At 47.4% G+C, this 18,669-nt stretch overlaps 1 protein-coding gene across 1 annotated transcript in view; it reads left to right on the top strand.

The window, feature by feature from the left end:
• Nucleotides 1–615: 615 nt before the first annotated feature.
• LOC143115431 (rho GTPase-activating protein 39-like) overlaps nt 616–18,669 on the top strand; it is a 91,843-nt gene continuing 73,789 nt past the window's right edge. The window contains exon 1 of the mRNA XM_076277459.1: nt 616–736. Within this exon, the coding sequence (XP_076133574.1) occupies nt 723–736 (14 nt within the window). The 5' untranslated portion in view covers nt 616–722. The remainder of the gene's footprint in view (nt 737–18,669) is intronic.

Here is an 18,669-nt window from a genome sequence, read left to right as displayed (position 1 = left end):
GAACTCAGTTCAAAATGTTGAATTATGTATGAACTATGAACTGAACTAGTTCATTTTAAAATTTGTGAACTGAACTTTGAACTAGTTCACGTAGAAAGTGAACTTTCCCAACACTGTACACATTTCTCTTACGCTGTCTTATTAATGTAACTGGAAAGGAAGAAAGTGTCATTTATGTCCTGTTGTGACAGACAGTGCACATGGTTAACAGCTCAATAGCCTATTTGTGTGTGTAACTCAGCAAAATGTCAGACACTACATGTTGCGATAGGCTTATTTCATCCGTCGAGACACATCTAAGGTAGGCTATCTTATCTTATCCATTCATCATTCATGACAGCTTTGGCCTGTTGAAAAGGTCGTCCGTTTCTCACATAGTCCTACTTTTAAATAATTATTGTAGTGTTGAGATTCGTCGCTAGATGACGCCAAAGTACTCGTCGTGAGGGGATACTAGGAATTCTGCGCTTCACAAAACATGGTCGAGTGTGATACAGTACTGATATCAGATTACACACCATATTAACCCTTACAACACGGGGTAGACCGAGCCCAGAGAGGGGAGGGCGGGGGAAACTCTGACTGTCTGCCTCACTCGCTCGGGCAGTGCTGAGGGAGAATCCACATTCGATTGGCCACATATCGTCTTCTTCAACCGTGTGGGAAAATTGCAGGGAGCGATAGTTTCATTTCAACATTTTTGTTCCTACAATGTGAGGAAAATGTCCGAGCCAAGGTAAGACATTTATGTGTCAAAGATCCTTCGCTACGACTACATCTAAACTGTTAAAGTAGTTAAACCATTTGGATGAATAATAGTTAGTCTCTAGGGGGACACTTTATTCATGGCAGTTGATCGCATAGGCTACTTTTAACTTTTAACAATTGCAATTTGTTGCACTGAAATTAAGTCCGTAAGTTTTTCTTTCTGTAAATGGATGAAGAAGTGAATGAATGTAACAGGTATTTCATTTGGCTGTTGGTTGTAAGACGTAAATGACATCGATTTGCAAGTCAAATCACGCATTGTTTGGTACAAATCACCTGGCCATGTGGAAGAAAGTTTTATTTTACGTTCAAAGGTCAGAATCATGCTGGCAGAATAGTTAATCCACTACGATTTACGACAGAGAGGTATGCTGTTGTGATTTTGCCAAGTACTGTTTTGATCAGCTGGGCACTCACTCAATGGGTAGCCTACACATGTCTACAGTTTGTACAGTTGTAGGCTAATGTCGATGACAGTAGAGACCATGTCCACTATTTCAGTATAAATACTGTTGATATTTAGTGCTCATTTTAATGTTGTATAGCCTATTTGGAAAGAGTCAGTTATTGCGCAGTCTGGCCTAGTTGCAGATTCACATTAAAAAAGGCTAAATTTGGGGAATTAGTCAGATAATAGGGTCCCTGAACTTGGCCGGCGTGATGGACAACAGATGCTTTTTTCAGGCTATAGGGGCCGGTTTTATACGGTTCACCGAACTCACTCTGCAGCCTCGTGCTGCCACTCGCGCATATGCTGCATCTCCCAGGTGTCAACGTCAGTGGCACGGAAGACCTGGGTTTTTACCATGTAATATGAATCACCGCGTTTCTGTTGTTCATTAATGAGTTTATTACACGCAACTAGTACTTTGAATACTCATCTTATGCCGTCACATGATCGTCCTTTACACTTAAGGCCTATAGGAAATAAGAAGTAGGCTGTTTTGGGTCAGATAGGTTTACAGGTTGGAAATTGGCCAAGGCTGCACTTAATAGATTGGGGAATATATATGTACAGATTCAAAACTAGTCTGAGAATTTGGATGAAGTGAAATGTAATGAAGAAGAAGAAAAAGAGGAAGAGAAAACAGGTTTAAATTATGTGTGTAAGAATGGACAGGATGTTAATGAATAGGCTATTAGTCATAAACTTGTCACAACTCTCTTTAAACCAGCTAGGTTGCTCAGATTCTTTGGAAAGTCAGTGCCGCCTACCTAAAATAGATAAAGATTGCACAATGCCTGGGGCTCTTTTGTTTCAGCGTACGCTGGTGTACGTTTGGTGGTGTATGTTTGAAAGTCGCAGCTGAGGTTTGGTAGAGTGGCTGCAGAGGCAAACTATGCTTTGTTGTGGTGCGGGAAACGCAGGGGCTGGTTTGGCCGCTTATGGTAACTATTTAATTACTAGTTTCCACTTTAGAATCTTCTCAGATGAAATTACAAATTGGCTTGGCTGGACCGTGCAGCCTGGAACTGTAACCAAAAACTACGCTGCTTCTATAATGTCTTCCCAGTTGGCCTGTTTCTTCCAACTCTGTGGCATTCTGGTTCTGGAACTGGGCCCTACGCTGCTGCTGGTCTCTGTGTGTGTGTGTGTGTGTGTGTGTGTGTGTGTATGTGTATGTGCGTGCGTGTGTAGTTGTGTGTTCAATAATTCCAACTACACCCTCACTCATGCCATTCAGCTTTAAATGAATATCTTGAGGATAGATATTTCTTGATGTAGGGCTGTTCTCACATAGAAAAGCTTTGACCAGACCTGTGTGATGGAAAACAGCAGTTAGTAATGTCCTTTGCCTCTTTACAATGTGAATACAGTCCAGCAGTTATGAAACAATTTCATTCATTTGGGCCAAACAGCCATGTCTCTTTTGTCATCTGCCAACCCCCCCTATTATGTCACTCAACTGCCTCAACTCAGTCATTCAGTTCTGCTTAGTTTTGTCTCTTTCCGAGCATAGTGTGTGTGTGTGTGTGTGTGTGTGTGTGTGTGTGTGTGTGTGTGTGTGTATTTGAACTAGTCAGCGCTGTGTGATCACCTGCTTTTTGTGCTGACCGCAGGCAGGTTTGGGTTGAAAAGTGCCATTGTGGGCCACCGGCCTCCAACAGAGCATCTGAGTAGCATAGCATTGTGGAGATGCTACCTGATCAGTCATGGAGAGTTAGGCATGAGAGGATAGGGAAGAAGGGGGGGGGGGGGGGCACCCTTGTTTGGGAGGACAACAATAGGAAGGTCCCCCCCAGCAAAATGAGTAGGGCCCTCTGACAGCTGGCCCAGTGGACGACTGGTCATGAATTAGTGATTAGTCTGTTCTAATCTCCTCCAGGCCAGGGTCTGTGGAAAGGCCTCCACTGCCAGTGAAAGTCCGCCATCAATGGAGCACAGAGAGGTGGCTATAGTGGTATGTCTGAGAGAAAAAGAATAGTTTCTGGAGGAAATAAAATGGAAAAATCTGTGTACTGTGGCTTTTTTTCCTCAATGGAACAGTCTGGTTAAGGGACCTGCATTGTTGGAGAACACAATGTGTCACCCAACTGTGGCGCAGAACCTAAAACCCCAGTACCACTAGCGGAGTGTTTTTTTCCCCCTCCTCTCTCCCTGAGGTGACAGTCTCATAATCGCCCCAGTAGGTGCCCGTCTGCGGTCGTCTGGAAACGAGTAACCTCAGGCCCAAGTCGAGCGGCATACTCCCGTGGCGTTGATACGAAAATTACTCACAGTGCTGCTGAGCGTCGTTCGCCGAAGGCTCGGCGAGCGAGGTGGTCTGCTCAGATTGCTGTTCCTGTAGGCAGGCAGTCTGTGAAAGCTTTCCTCATTAAGATGGTCAGACAGGGGCCTGTTTAAAGGCCATTAGCCATGCCAGGGCTCGTTCCGGGACATTGACTCTGTTTTTTGGCCGTGGCGCTGAGAGACGTTTTTATGTGGAGGGGGGGAAAAAAATAGTGCTACTCGGCATGACATCGCACATTGTGTGTGTTAGTCTCATTATTCCAGAATGTTCTGTATTGTGTGCGTTGTGCGCTAAAGTGCGGGTTGCACTCATGGGCTGGTGTTTCCCCTGTGAGGATGGATCGCTGGGGAACGGAGGCCGGAGATGTTGCGCGTGGTGGGGATTTTTTTTTTTTGGAGAACGATGTCAACCGCACGCTCCTCAGAGATCCCAAAGTCTGGGAACACTTAGATGGAAAGAGAATGGGGAGAATGGGTCTGACCTAAATGAAGGAGGAGTGTGTGTGTGTGTGTGTGTGTATGTGTGTGTGGTGGGGGTGGGGGGAGTGGTCCTTATGGGAGACAGTAAAGTGGTAAGACTTTGTAGACCCAGGAGCAATCAGACTGTTCCGCCTCCCTCGTCTTTCCTGATCTCTCTCTACACACACACACACACACACACACACACACACAGAGAGAGAAGTGTATATCCTTCTTTATGCCCCTAGGCCCCTCCTCTGTCCCCTGCCTTTGCAGTGGCCCTCATAAGTCCTCTCTAATTGAAAAAGCTCCCTTTAATAACTACTGCAGAGGCTCAGTGAAAGTGAGAGTGCCCCTTTACAGCTTATAGATCCCCCCTCCTACACACACACACACAAACACACACACACACACACACACACACACACACACACACACACACACATCCAGCCCACGTTCCCACAGCGGTAGCTGTGTTAGTACTGTTCAGTCCAGCAGATGTTTCCTCAATCACATCCACGCTCATTCGTACTAATTAAATCCTCAGGTCCACATGCCCCGCTCTGTCTGTCAAGAAAAGCAGTCCAGATTGAATATCTATCCTTCTCTCTTTTTCTCTCTCCCTCTCTCTCTCTATGTCTCTCTCTGGTCTGGGGCTGTTGTGTTGCTGATAGAAGGGGGGACCTGGTGAGGAGGTGAGGGTCAGAGTGTGCTCAAGAGCTTCAGGTGAGCTTGGGAACCTTTTCACACCTGAACTGCAATGTTTAGCACTTGATTTTCCAGTAAGTCACATCCTAAATAGAAAGAAAGACAAAGGGAAAGAAAGACAGACAGAAAGAAAGAAAGAAAGAAAGAAGGAATGGAATAGAATGAAAGAGAAACTGAATATAAAGAAAGCAATAAAGGACTTCCCCGCCTCTTTCTCTCACCACAGTGTGTGTTCAGGGGTGTGTTTTGGTGTTTGGAAGCAGGTGGCAGTGAGACACATGACACCAGGTGTTGGGGACAGACAAGTCCTCTCACGCTCAGCAGAGCAGCAGCACTCATGGCCACTCATTCCCACGCCCGCCCCAGGTGACACGGTCAAGACCCAACTCCGCCGACATCTCCATGGCAACCAGCGACAAGATGGATTGGTTTTGGACGGCGGGCCGCGTCTGGGTGTGAGATGTCGAGGCTGTGGGCCTTTGTTTGTCTCTGTTTGTTTGCTGTGTGTGTGAGTGCTGAGTCATCCTTCACAGTCCACGGACGAGCCTGGCAGGCCGGTCAAGCTCTGCGCTCCTGTAAGACCTTAAGTCTCTCTATTTGTCAGAGGGCGTTCATGCTGCGTTAGCTGATATGCGGTCAGGGATCTCCTCTTCTCCATGTGGTCACGGTGTGTTTACTGGTGATCCTATGGGTTAGGAGGGATGAGGGCTCGTTGTTTTCATTTTTTATTGACTGCTATCCTCTCTGTGCTTAGGCTTTGTATGGCTGTTTTTTTTAGTATCAGATTAGTATGAGTTCAGTATCAGTGTCAGTTGGACAGATAAAGACACTTGTTTTATTAAGGTGTGGTCTGGAGTATAAAACATGATCATGTAGATATGTAATCAAAAGCAGGTCACCCAGCTGTCAGTTGAACGTAACTGACCATGGCCAAACCAGGATTCCATGTCATAACTACAGACACATAAACACACACACACACACACACACACACACACACACACACACACACACACACAGACACACACACACACACACACACACACACACATACACACACACACACACAGATCAAATCCACTCTCACATGTTTTCCATTCCCCACACCGGTGTGGGTGAAACCGTGTGTATTCCTTTGTCCTTTTTAAACGGCTGTGTGTCACATTAAAAATAGTCCCCCTCTGACCCTGACCCGCAGCGAAGGCTTGCCCTCTCTGTGTGTGTGTGTGTGGCTCTGGCTCAGCGCTTTCAGAAAGGGAAAGGAATTCCATCCTGACCACTGGGGACCTCCAGGGTCTGGACCAAACGGCCGCCTTCCTTCCTGCCTGCCTGCCTGTCTGCCTGTTTGTCCCCACACCGGCACCGGTGTGTGTGTGTGTGTGTGTGTGTGGGCATGCCCTCTGCCCACCACCCCCATCCCCTGTCCACCCGCTGTGTCCAGCCTGCTGTTTAAAGTGGAGGTGAGATGTGCGGCACCTCCCCAGCTGACGGCCGCAGCAGCAGCAGTGCAGGAGCAGCTGGGAGGTGGAGGCCCTTCCCCAGCATGGTATCACACCAGAGCCATGTGACCAGAGCAAATGGCCCCACACCACATCACTTCAGCCCTTCCTCCTTCCTGAGCCCAGCTCAGCTCAGCTGACAGAACAATGTGGCACCAATGGCACAGAATGATAAGGATGTTTGAGCTTCCTAAGCTTCAAAAGCTCTTCTCTAAAATGTTTATCTGTCACTTCCTCTGGACTAGCATATAAAAACGGACCAGTTTTTATATTTTTTGTTGGACCCACCATTTCAAGCTACTCCTCCTTATTTACCACATGGTCTTGAATGAGACACAGTCAAGGCATGTCGAGTGGTATGCTACCTCAGCATGTGCATCAGTCACACACACACACACACACACACACACACACACACACACACACACACATACACACACACATACACAGACACACACACACACACACACACACATGCACACACACACACATATGCCCACACATACACACACACACACACACACACACACACACACACACACACACACACACACACACACATATGCCCACACATACACACACACATACACACACACACACACATACACACACACACACACACACACACACACACACACACACACACACACACCCACACACACACACACACATCCTCTTCCCCCTGACCTCCTCACACTCAGCAACCTTTGCACCATGGCCGCTTGGCCCCGTAACCCTGACCAGGCCAGGCGTATGGGCCCCAGGCGAGGGCAGATCTCCCAGCGGTCATTACCAACCTGTGGGAGCAGCAGGACTGGCACGGCGGGTACATATGCAGATGACAATCAGCGCCATTGTCTGTGCTAACGAGTGTGGCTGGAAGCTGCCGCACAGGAATGTTAATACCTTTAATTGTAATTGATCCCAGATTAGGGAGTTTCTCCTCGCTAGTCAAGGGGCTGGAAAATTAGCTTCATACTTGGCCTAGCGCCATGAGAATGTAGTGGGGAGGGAGGGAGCTCTCTTATGGTCTCTCTCCCTCTCTCTCTCTCTCTCTCTCTCATTCCTTGTCATTCTTTTGCATCCCTCGCTTTCTGCTCTATTTAAATGACGTACTGCGTTATTTCTCGTATATTAGCCTCGTCTTCTCTATTAGGACTCCTCAAGAGATGGTTGAGAGGGCCATCGATCATCTGTAATTTTCATCTTATAAAATATCCCACAAAATGGAAGACAGCCCATGACTCAGGGTCAAATCCCCCCACCCACCCCCCCAACAATATACAATGAGATTTTAACCACTCGTCTTAACAGAGTTATTCAAAATATATCAAAAATTAAACAGGACTGTTTTCAATCAGCCATTCATGGAGTCGTTTAGCTCCCTTGTCCTCTGATGTTGCAGATGAAAATGGCATAATTAGTGTTAGGGAAATTATTTAGCATCTGAATCTTCTGCTGAATTGTGCTTTGCCTTGTTTTGATGCATAAGACTCAGGAAATTATGCAAATGGTTGGTTCATTTGCATCAAGCAAAAACCATTAAACATTTATGACGAGTCGAGGGGAGAGTCTTTCATCCTGTAATATCATTTCGTTTTGTTTGTATGCCAATTGAAATAGATGCACCGACATCTCTCAATATGTCAATGTGTAAAACAGAGCCAGCGACATCAAACCTAATCACATTTCAGAGAGAGCCTCAGTGTAATTTAATCCCACGGCACCATCAGAGGTAAATCCACTCAATCCAACTGAGTTGTTCTCACTGGACGCACTTAAAGCTGCATGTGCTGCTAGATGTGATCCAAAGTCATAGTCATGAGATATAAGCGCATGTGTGTTTCCTATACATCTGTCTATACCATTGAAAGTGACTGGAGACGCCACAGGCCCAGGCTGAGGAGGGAGGGGAATGGGGAGATGATTGGCATGGCTGTGGGCCTATTAGGAGATAGGCATGGGCCTGCTGCTGTCTCCTGTCTCTCTCTCTCTCTTTCTCAGAGAGCAGAGGGAAACAGATCAATCTGAGTGGGGCTTACTCTGGGGAGAGGAGGTGGAGAGGATGGGATTGTGTGTGTGCGGTGTGTGAGTGTGGTGTATGTCTGTGTTTGTGTACGGGGTGGTGGGGGTGGTGGCGGTGTGTATGAGGGGTTACGCTGGCAGTCCAAGGACAGCATGGGGTCATTACTGCTGTGTTGACTCAGTGGCAGGGGAAATTTGAGGTGAGCCCCCTTAAGTATCAGCGTGTGTGTAGAAGGAGGGTTGTGTGTTTAAGTGTGTGTGTGTGTGTGTGTGTGTATGCACACGTATGTATGGTGTATAGCTGTGGTGTGTCCATGCGAAAGTGTGTGAATAAATGTGTAACTGTGTGTGTGTGGGTGTGGGTGTGTGTAGTCCGTAGTGGTGGAGTGTACACTGATGTTCTCTGTGGATGAGCAGTGTAGGTAACTCTAGCCATGGTAGCAGGGGAGGGGGAGAGGAGGGGGGGAGTCCCACTGGGCTTTGAGGGGCTAGGATGGCAGGCACCAGCAGATCTTATCCACTGGCGACCTGCCAGTCCCTACCATACAACACACACACACACACACACAATTACACACACACACACACACACACACACACACACACACACACACACACACACACACACACACACACACACACACACACACACAGCTCTCCACCACACTCATCTATGCAGTACTCCTTACCCCCTTTGACCAATCCCTCTTAAACTCCTAAACAGGCTGTGACACGCTCCATAACCTCTCCTCTTGACCGTTCAGCCCGCCAGGGCATCTGCACACACACACACAAACACACACACACACACACACACATACCACAGACACACACACACACACACACACACACACACACACACACACACACACACACATGCATATCCAAGCCGACGCCACCAGCTTGAAGCCTGGGCGCTTCATCAGTCAGAAGGGAATGGGTGATCGCTTGTGACAGTTTATCCTTGGGCAGAAGGAGTTCCCTCTCTCTCTCTCTCTCTCTCTCTCTCTCTCTCTCTCTCTCTCTCTCTCTCTCTCTCTATCTGTCTCTCTCTCTCTGTTTCTCCACCTCCATGGCATGTGTTTGTGCACTGTTAAGAATCCCTCTTTATCTACACCAAAACAGACATGGACAGCTGCAGCCTTCCCAAGAGACAGAGAGAGAGAGAGAGACAGAGAAAGGGAGAGTGGGAAGACAAAGTGAAAACAACCTGTTAGCAGTGTGTTTGGATGCCAGTGTATGTGTGTGTGTGTGTGTGTGTGTGTGTGTGTTTTCTTTTTCCTTTTTTGAGGATTGAAAAGGGGACCAAAAGAATGAGTGGACAGCAGTAGTGTCTGAATGACCTGCCAATCAAGCTATAGTGGAAAGATGGACACACTTTCACCCATTTGTGTGTGTGTGTGTTTGTATGTGTGTGTGTGTGTGTGTGTGTCTGTGTGTGTGTGTGTGTGTGTGTCTGTGTGTGTGTGTGTGATGAATTTATTTAGTGTGCTTTAACAAACAGCTCACAAAGCAATATTGCAAACACAGAGAGAGAGAGAGAAAGAGAGACAGAGATAGCAGTGGGTCCAGCCTGGTGTGACTGTGTAAACACACAGGGCGCCATGTATGTGTGTGTGTTAGACATTTCATTTGATCAGCACACAACTATTTACTCTCCTCAGAGAGGAAGAGATGAAGAAAGAGAGAGAGAGAGAGAGATGTAGTAATATGAGAGACAGAGAGGTGGACTTTATTTAAAAACCTTTATTTACACACCATTAAAACACCAACTCAACCATATCAGCCCACATAAACAGCTGAACAACAGCCTGCCTGCTGGTTTATTAATGGTCACTATTACCCCCTTCTCCTCCCATTTCTCCTGAAAGAGAAGGAGAGAGAATGGTGAATAGAGAAGTGTAGAGGAGTGTAGAGGTGAATGGAGAGGGAGAAGAGTGATAGAGAGGTTGAGGGAGAGAGAAAGAGAGAGAGAGAGCTGGTAAATAGAAGTGATTGAGAAATGAAAGAAGAGAGAGAGAGCGATAGATGAGTAAACAGAGGGATAGAAATGCGAGCGGGCAGGTTGACATGTTTGTGGACGCAGGTGCAGGTTCCCAAACGGCTCGTATTTTTATGACAGGGAAGGAAGAGAGAACCGCAACATGACCTCCGCTCCACTCTGTCCCTTCCTCTTTCTTGTCCTCCTTCTTCTCATCCTCACTTCTCCTTTCTTCATCCCTCTGTTCTGGAGCTATTCCACCCCTCTCTTTACCTTGCTCTGATCCCTTACTCAGATGTTCCAAGACCAGTAACATATGCGATCCCCATCACGGATTAGGAAAACAGTCACATGTACCAATCTTCTCTCCTTCTCGCTCTCGCACTCAGTCTGTTACACACACACACACACACACACACACACACACACACACACACACACACACACACACACACACACACACACACACACACACACACACACACATACATACATACATACACATTTTGCCTACATTTTGAAAGACCATTGAGCATGTAGTCACTTAGGGGCTGAGGTCTGCTGTATGTGTTAGTGGAGCAGAAACGTGGGTTTTTATGGGCAGACTCTAGCATGTTGCAGTCGCTCCTCTCCCGTTTTTCCCCTCAGCGCTCCCGGCCCTTCCCAGAGCTGCCGGAGCCTGACCTGCCACTGGGAATGTGCCCGGAACATCGCCGGGAGCACTCGGAATATCAGCGGCCTAATGAAGCATTTGCTCCCATGGTCCTCCATCATAGAACACTCAAGCGGTTCCAATGTGGCTCCGGACGTGTTTTCTTTTTTTCTGGATTTTGTATATGTGGTATGGCAATGGAAAAGGTGTGTGTGTGTGTGTGTGTGTGTGTGTGTGTGTGTGTGTGTGTGTGTGTGTGTGTGTGTGTGTGTGTGTGTGTATGTGTGTTTGTCTGTGAGGGAGACAGAGAGGGAGAGATTGCACATTTATGTGTGTTTATATTCCACTTATGACTTTTTCAGTGCAATGTCACCCAAAGGTCTTTGTGTGTGTATGTGTGTGTATTTGTGTCTAGGCATATGGAATGCTGTGTGTTTGTGTGCCTCTGAGAGTGTGTGGCATTTGAAGGAAATTTCAAGCAAAACAGACCGGTTGGCGGCAAATGCAAAGCAGATTGTTGTCTAGACGCAAAGTTAACGTCGGGCGATTATGGCCACTTCAGGCTTTTGCACATTAGACCAAGATTTATAGAAATGAGGCGTCAGAATTGGCCTCATGGGTGGGTCCGGCACTGAACCCAAAAATGCAAACGCCTCCCCTACCCGTCCTCTGATCCAAAACTCTGTTCAGCCTCACAGTGCAGACCAAACGTCAACTGATGTTGTAGTCTATAATTACAGAGCAGAAAGAGAAAACCTGTTTCATGTCCATATCCATTAATTGTGTACGCTTGGCCGAGTTTTCTTACACATGAAAAAACCCACCGCATGCTCAAACAAGCTCCATATTTGTGGTGTATGTTAGTGTTATACACGTTCACTCAAGCTAAACACTTGCCACTGGTATACATTCACTCTTGGCACTAGCTTATTTTAGATACATGCATGGACATGATGCTCGCTTATACAAACCCTGTTTACACCCATCCCGGTGTCATTGATTTATTTGGAGAACAGGCTTGTACAAACGAGGCTGGCCTCACCCGCTGGCCAGTGATGTTATTTATACGTTAGAGTGGCTAATACTGTTTGACGTGAGGGCCAGTACGCCGGTAACTCACACCAACCTCCTGACGTTCCAACAAACATCATCAGGATGCGTCCCCCGATTTCCCTCGCTGGGCAAAAAGGAAGGGGATTGGGGGGGGGGGGGGGTCATGTGAACGAACGAGTGCGGTGAACGAGTGCACATGGGGGAGGAGGGAGAAGGGACTTCTCTTGCCTTGTGAGTGATGGATGTGCTGTATGGGGTGTTGAGTGCAAGGGGTAATCTCAGGAATTAAAGGACAATGAGAGAGACAGACGGGAGAGAGAGAGAGTGAGAGAGAGAGAGAGAGAGAGAGAGAGAGAGAGAGAGAAGGAGATAGAAAGAACCTCTCGCCAGGAATGACTGCATGTTCTGGCAGATCAAGCGAGAACTTAGTTTGTTGTCTCTTGCTCACGCTCCATCTTTCTTAGTATTTCCCTCTCTCTTTTCTCTCTCTCTCCCTTTCTCTCTCTCTCTATTTCTCTCTCTCTCTCCCTGGCTCTTTCCCTGCGTAGACGAGGTTGATGGTGCTGTGAGAAGACAAATGAGTTCACTCAGAGGAGAAGTGATTTTCTCAGCAGAGTCTTAAAGTTTGTGTTTAAGAGTGCTCCGCATATATCACTCAACGCTCAGGAGAGAAACAGGAGAAGGGAACAAGAGAACTGGCTTTATGGATGTAATCTGTGTGTCAACGATTGGATCCTCTCCCTTAACCTTGGCCTGGTGGTGTGAAACAAACACACACACACACACACACACACACACACACACACACACACACACACACACACACACACACACACACACACACACACACACACACACACACACACACACACACACACACACACACACACATTAATTTATTCCAATCAGATGGGAGTGTGTCAGTCCTCCAGTGTCCCAGCAGCCCTTTCTGTCTCCTGGAGCTTGTGTCAGTCATCATGGCAGTTGTGGTGACGTGATGAGAAGACCAGGGAGCTCTGCTCCACACTCTCTCATGTTCTCCCATATCTGTTTGACAGACGTTGCACCAAACACGTCCAACTCAGCCAGCTGCTGCGGAAGACTCACCCTCAGTCTCACTCTGTGCGTGTTTTTCCATTTTTCAAACTCTTATGTGAAGTTTTGTTTTGTCTACACAAGTTCACCTGCTTTCTTTCCTCCATCCTTTCCCAATCTCTTTCTTTCTTTCTTTCTTTCTTTCTTTCTTTCTTTCTTTCTTTCTTTCTCTGCTCTCTCTCTCTGCTCTCCCTTTCTCTCCCTGCTAGTCAGTAGAGGATCTACTGGGGGTAGGTTGTGTTTCCTGTCTCTCTGCTCCTACATGGTTAATTCATTCTCCATGCTTTTCAGAAAAGGTCAGACAGATGCAGGTTACCCAAGACATATACTGCACACACACGCACACACACACACACACACACACACACACACACACACACACACACACACACACACACACACACACACACACACACACACACATGCCCTTATGCCCAAACAGATAGTAATATACACCACAAACACAAACATTCATGACACACTACACACGCTCACTAAGATTGGTATACACATTTATGCAGGCACAAACAGATATGCATAAACGTAGAAATGTTTACATATGCACTGAATGACAACAGCAGGTGTGTTTTATCCTTTAGCTGACTGCGTCAATCATCATGGTCTGCTGCATGCACAGACTGTACACACACACACACACAAACACACACAAATACTTATACACACACCAGTGATAAGACAAATTCCTTTAAAATCATGAAAAACAGACACGCCCGTTAATGGTTTTAAAGATGGGGGTACACAGCTCTCTTGGAAGATGCATTATCCAGATTTATGTTTCTCATCTCTGTGCTCTTTCCCACACATCATCTTCTCTGAAAAATACTTTTCCTCTTAATCATCCCTTCTTTTTTTCACTTTTCCCCCACATTCAGTTTATTCCCATTTGCTCTGCTTTAACATGTCCACTCCTGCCCTGTTATGATGAGAGTTCCCGCGATACCCCTGGACACTGTCCTCCTAACGCTGTGTAAAGTCGATGAGGTTTTGAGCAGTGTTTGAGCTGTGTGTGTATGCCCAGACTGCAGGAGCGTAGGGTCCCATGGGAGGCTGTGGGAGATCTGGTTTCCACAGATGCGTGGAGGTAACTACAGTGTAGGAAAACACGGCACACACCAAGGGGGACCATTTCCATCCTGTCTTTCATCACATACAGTACACACACACATCCGTGGACACATACACAAAGACGCACACACTGATGTTCACATACGCACACGTCCATGGACACACACACACACACACACACACACACACACACACACATAAAGACACACACACACCGTGTGCACACATCCGCGGACACACACACACAGACACACACCGATGTTTACATACGCACACATCCGTGGACACACTCACAAAGACACACACACACCAATGTTCATGTACGCACACGTCACTGGACACACACACAAAGACACACACTGATATTCACGTACGCATGTGTCCATGCAGTGCCAAAGATTGCACCCCACGCAGTCTAGCAGAACGCTTTAAGTACAGGCCACAGTGGCAGAGCAGCATGGAGAGTAGACATTTAATTCAGTCCGCTGCAGATGAACTGGGCTTCGGTTTCAGGACGCCACTGGATTAATGTTTTTGTTCCATCGACAAACCCAGATCACCCCACACTCATACGCATACACACACACTACCATATTATGCAGTTATGCACACATCCATGAACACACACACACAGTTATGCACACACACACACATTTTACTTCTTCGTCCACACACACACACACACACACACACACACACACACACACATACACTCACACAGATAATTCTTTCCGTCTCGCCATCTGTCTTATCTATCTTTTTTGTCAATGCATTAATAAGTGAAAACGCAAACACACACACACACACACACACACATTCAGGTTACAGTAAAAGGCTTGGCTGAATGGCTGGCTTACAGTCAGGGTTTGTGCTTGCGCCGGTGTTGTTGCTGCCCATCTCCTGGATACATCCTGCTGCTGTGGGCCTGGAGGAAGCCAGTGGAGGCACTGCTATTTTTAGCTAATGGGGCGGCATCCAAAAGAAAGTGTATATTTAATCAGAGAGAGGCCTTTGAAGCTGGGCCTATGGAGGTTAAGTGTGTAAGACTTTGGCAGGCGAGGGGGGCAGTGTGTGTGTGTGTGTGTGTGTGTGTGTGTGTGTTTATGTGTATGAGATTGTCCTCCTGGAAACTCTAATGGCTAAGTGGCGTGACTGGCTGTGGAGGTCTTCTTTCCCTCTGGGATGTGTATGGGCTCTGAGACATGATGCCGACGGCACGGCATCATGACCTTAGGCCAGGAGGGGGGAGGGTGTGTGTGTTTGCGTGTGTATGAAAATGTACCCTTCTCATGAGGTACTAAGGCACAACTTCATACAACTCCTAGGCAACACAGGCAATGTGCATGTGATATGTTTGTGATCTGTTTTCTGCTGTGTTGATAAGCAGTATACTGTGTACAGTTGAGTATACTGTATGTTTGAGTACACATGCAGGCTTAAGGCCTCTTATATTGGGAATTTACTGAAACTAACATTTTCAGTATGCATTACTGTGTGTTTGTATGCAGCTTCTGTGTGTGTGTGTGTGTGTGTGTGTGTGTGTATGTGGGTGCGCGTGTGAATTTCCTGTGAATTTCCTTGAATTTCCCCTGGGGATCAATAAAGTATCGATCTATCTATCTATTTATCTATCTATCTATCTATCTATCTATCTGTGTGTGTGTGTGTGTGCGTTTCCATGTGTGTGTCAGTCTGCATCAGGTGGAGAATAAAGCTCTCACTGGAGCTTGCATTCCTGCCCTGTAAAGGTGTAATGCACGGAGCGAGTCAGATTACCCCCCAGATTAGGTTATTAATAGGAGGAATGTGGAGTAAGGGGAGATACAGCCCAGCTCACCACACAACACCACACCACGCACAGCCTGCAGAAAGAGAGATGGAGAGAGAGAGGGATGGAGAGAGGGAAAGAGAGAGAAACAGAAAGAGGTGTGAAGGGAAGGAATGGAGGGAGTGGAACAGGAGAGAGAGGAGTGGAGTTTTTTCTGGGCAGGCGGGCGGGCAGCAGCAGCAGGTATTTCCCCATGCTGATGATGATCGTTGTGGCCCAGGGACACGTCCAGGCCCCTGGCTGCATGTACTGTGCGGTGGTAGTGGTAGTGGTAGTGGTAGTGGTAGTGGTAGTGAGTGAGGCGTGGAGTGCAGTGGAGTTGAGCGGGCCAGGCCAGGCCAGCAGCAGCAGCAGCACCAGAGAAGCAGATGGGCCCAGGGCAGACCGGACAGGCTGGACAGGCCGGCCCAGGGAGAGGGCCTGCGATGTGGGGAGGGCCTGCTGTGAGCACACGCTGGGCACCAGGGGAGGAGCGGGAGTGGAGGTCTGTGGGCCCGGCAGGTGCCTGACCATCACACTCCTCCTGTTCCCTTCTTTTGTTCCCTCTTCTCTTCTCCTCCTCTTTCTTTCTCTTTTCTTCTTCATCTGTTCTCTTCTTTTCTTTCCTCCTCTCCTCTCCTCTCCTCTCATCTGGTCTCTGTGGGTAATATGAGTCTGGCACAGTGGCTGCTCTCAGCTCCAGCGTTCTATTTCCCCTTTTCAGAGCTGATGGAGACTCTGTAGCTACAAGTTGCTACAAGTGAACGGTTCCACCCTATGCCCCTCCCATCCCCCCCCCCCACACACACACACATCTACTCAAAGGCAAACAATACACTCGGAAACCAAATGGCTTTGGGTGCGTGCTGGCCAAATGTTTGTGGGTGTGTGTCTACGTGAGCCACACATGTCAAAATGAGGGTGACCAGGAGTTCAGTCATGAGTCATTTCCAATCACATGAGCTCCTTCAACAAACACGGCCAATCAGAGGAATTCACTCACCAATCAAAGGAGTTTGCCCCGCAGTCATGGCCAATCAATCAATGCCACGCCTCATGATCAACAACAACAACTGGATTTATGGACAATGAAACAATGTGTCATGCATCCAGATTATATTTAGCAAACAAGGTTACTGGTCACCTGTTCTGGGCGCAGTGAGAAGTATGACGTCCTTTGTGTCTGCTCTACAGATACAGATCAGAGCTCAGTGAGCAGCATTCAGCTGCTGTTTCATGTTTTAAGTGTTGGATACAGACAAAACATCAAAGACACAGACAGGCCTCAATGCAAATCCATGATCAGAGAAACAAACAGTCTGATAAGAGAGGTGTGTGTTAAAAAGGGAGAGAGACAGGTGTGATACCTGAGTATTCTTTCAGGTAAGGCTGAGGTGTCTCTGGGAGTGACTCAACTGTTATTTAGAAGTCTGGAAAGTTCTTTTTTTCTTTCTCTCTCTTTTTGTCTTTGCTCTCCCTCCCTCCTTCCCTCCACACATTCCCATGAAAGATTGATCCCCCAGTGTCCCAGACAGACACAACGCACATACACTCACACACACACGCTCACGCACACACACACACACACTCACACACACTCACTTTTAAACTTGGCAGGTTGTCTGTGTCTAACCTGCCTCGCCGAGTGTTGAGTTACACACTGAAAAATGCCTTTCAGGTGTCATAAAAGAGAAATGGATACAGCTTCCAAATGGTAGCGTGCACCAGAAAGACCACACACACTGACACACACACACACACACACACACACACACACACACACACACACACACACACACACACACACACACACACACACACACTCTTAACTGATTCTCATTCATGTCATTCCTCACAGGGAATCTCTGTACATCCCTAATGGTGTTTACCTTTATCTCACCTTGACATCAGGTCCCTGCATGTGAGTTTACTAAACACATACCACGGTAGCGCACGAGTACAGCGATAAGACTGAGTGAGTGAATGAGTGTGTCTGTGTGGGTGAGTGACATGGTGACTATCCCCAACGACAGAGTGAATGATTCAGTGAGTGGAGCAATATTTGTATTTGCATCAAGCTTTGGTTTAGCAGGGCGGGGGTAGGTATCGCTGGGCAGGGTGGGGTAGGTTAGCTGATACCAACGCACAAAGAGCGCTGATGTGGCTACAAGCAGAGATTTGTCGACACATCAGCACCTACTCTGAAGAAAGCCTCTGGTGCATGCATACAAAAATGCAAGCAGCATCTCCGATAACATCCCCCACCCCATCCCACCCCACCTCTTCACCCAAACCCCTGTCTGAATACTTTATGGAAACCTCTGACACACAATCCATGTGTGGTGGTCTTCAGAAGAATCCGGAAGGCGCTGAAGAGAAATAACAGATAAGCCACAGAGGCTCCATTAGGCGGCGTTCTGCTGGGCCCACAGTAACATATAAGACGGCTATCAATCACTAGCGCAGATAATGCTAACCAGATGAATCGGGGAGGCATGTTCCCAGATGGACCGAGACTCTGGACCCAGTCGAGTCCCGGCTGAGCAGGTTCCAGAGTTAGCTTTGGTGTGAGTCAGCTTTGTCACACACACACACACACACACACACTTCCAAATGTAGGAGTTTTTAAAGGGCCAAAGATTGTGGGAGAGGTTTCAGCTTGTACAGCTGGATGTGCAGCAGCATTAACAAGTAGCAGATACTGTATGTAGGGGTTCAGATACGGAGGTGTTCAGGCCAGTTTACACAGAGGGAATGCTCTGTTTCAAAGTTCTCTAGTGTCCTCCCTAAAGGGGCTTTGGACTG

The sequence above is a fragment of the Alosa pseudoharengus genome, unplaced genomic scaffold (genome assembly GCF_046254945.1).
Source record: "Alosa pseudoharengus isolate Yale_2024_CS ecotype anadromous, Long Island Sound unplaced genomic scaffold, YU_APseudo_1.1 YU_APseudo_1.1_scf_9, whole genome shotgun sequence".
Lineage (NCBI taxonomy): Eukaryota > Metazoa > Chordata > Actinopteri > Clupeiformes > Clupeidae > Alosa > Alosa pseudoharengus.
This window is presented reverse-complemented; position numbering and strand designations above follow the sequence as displayed.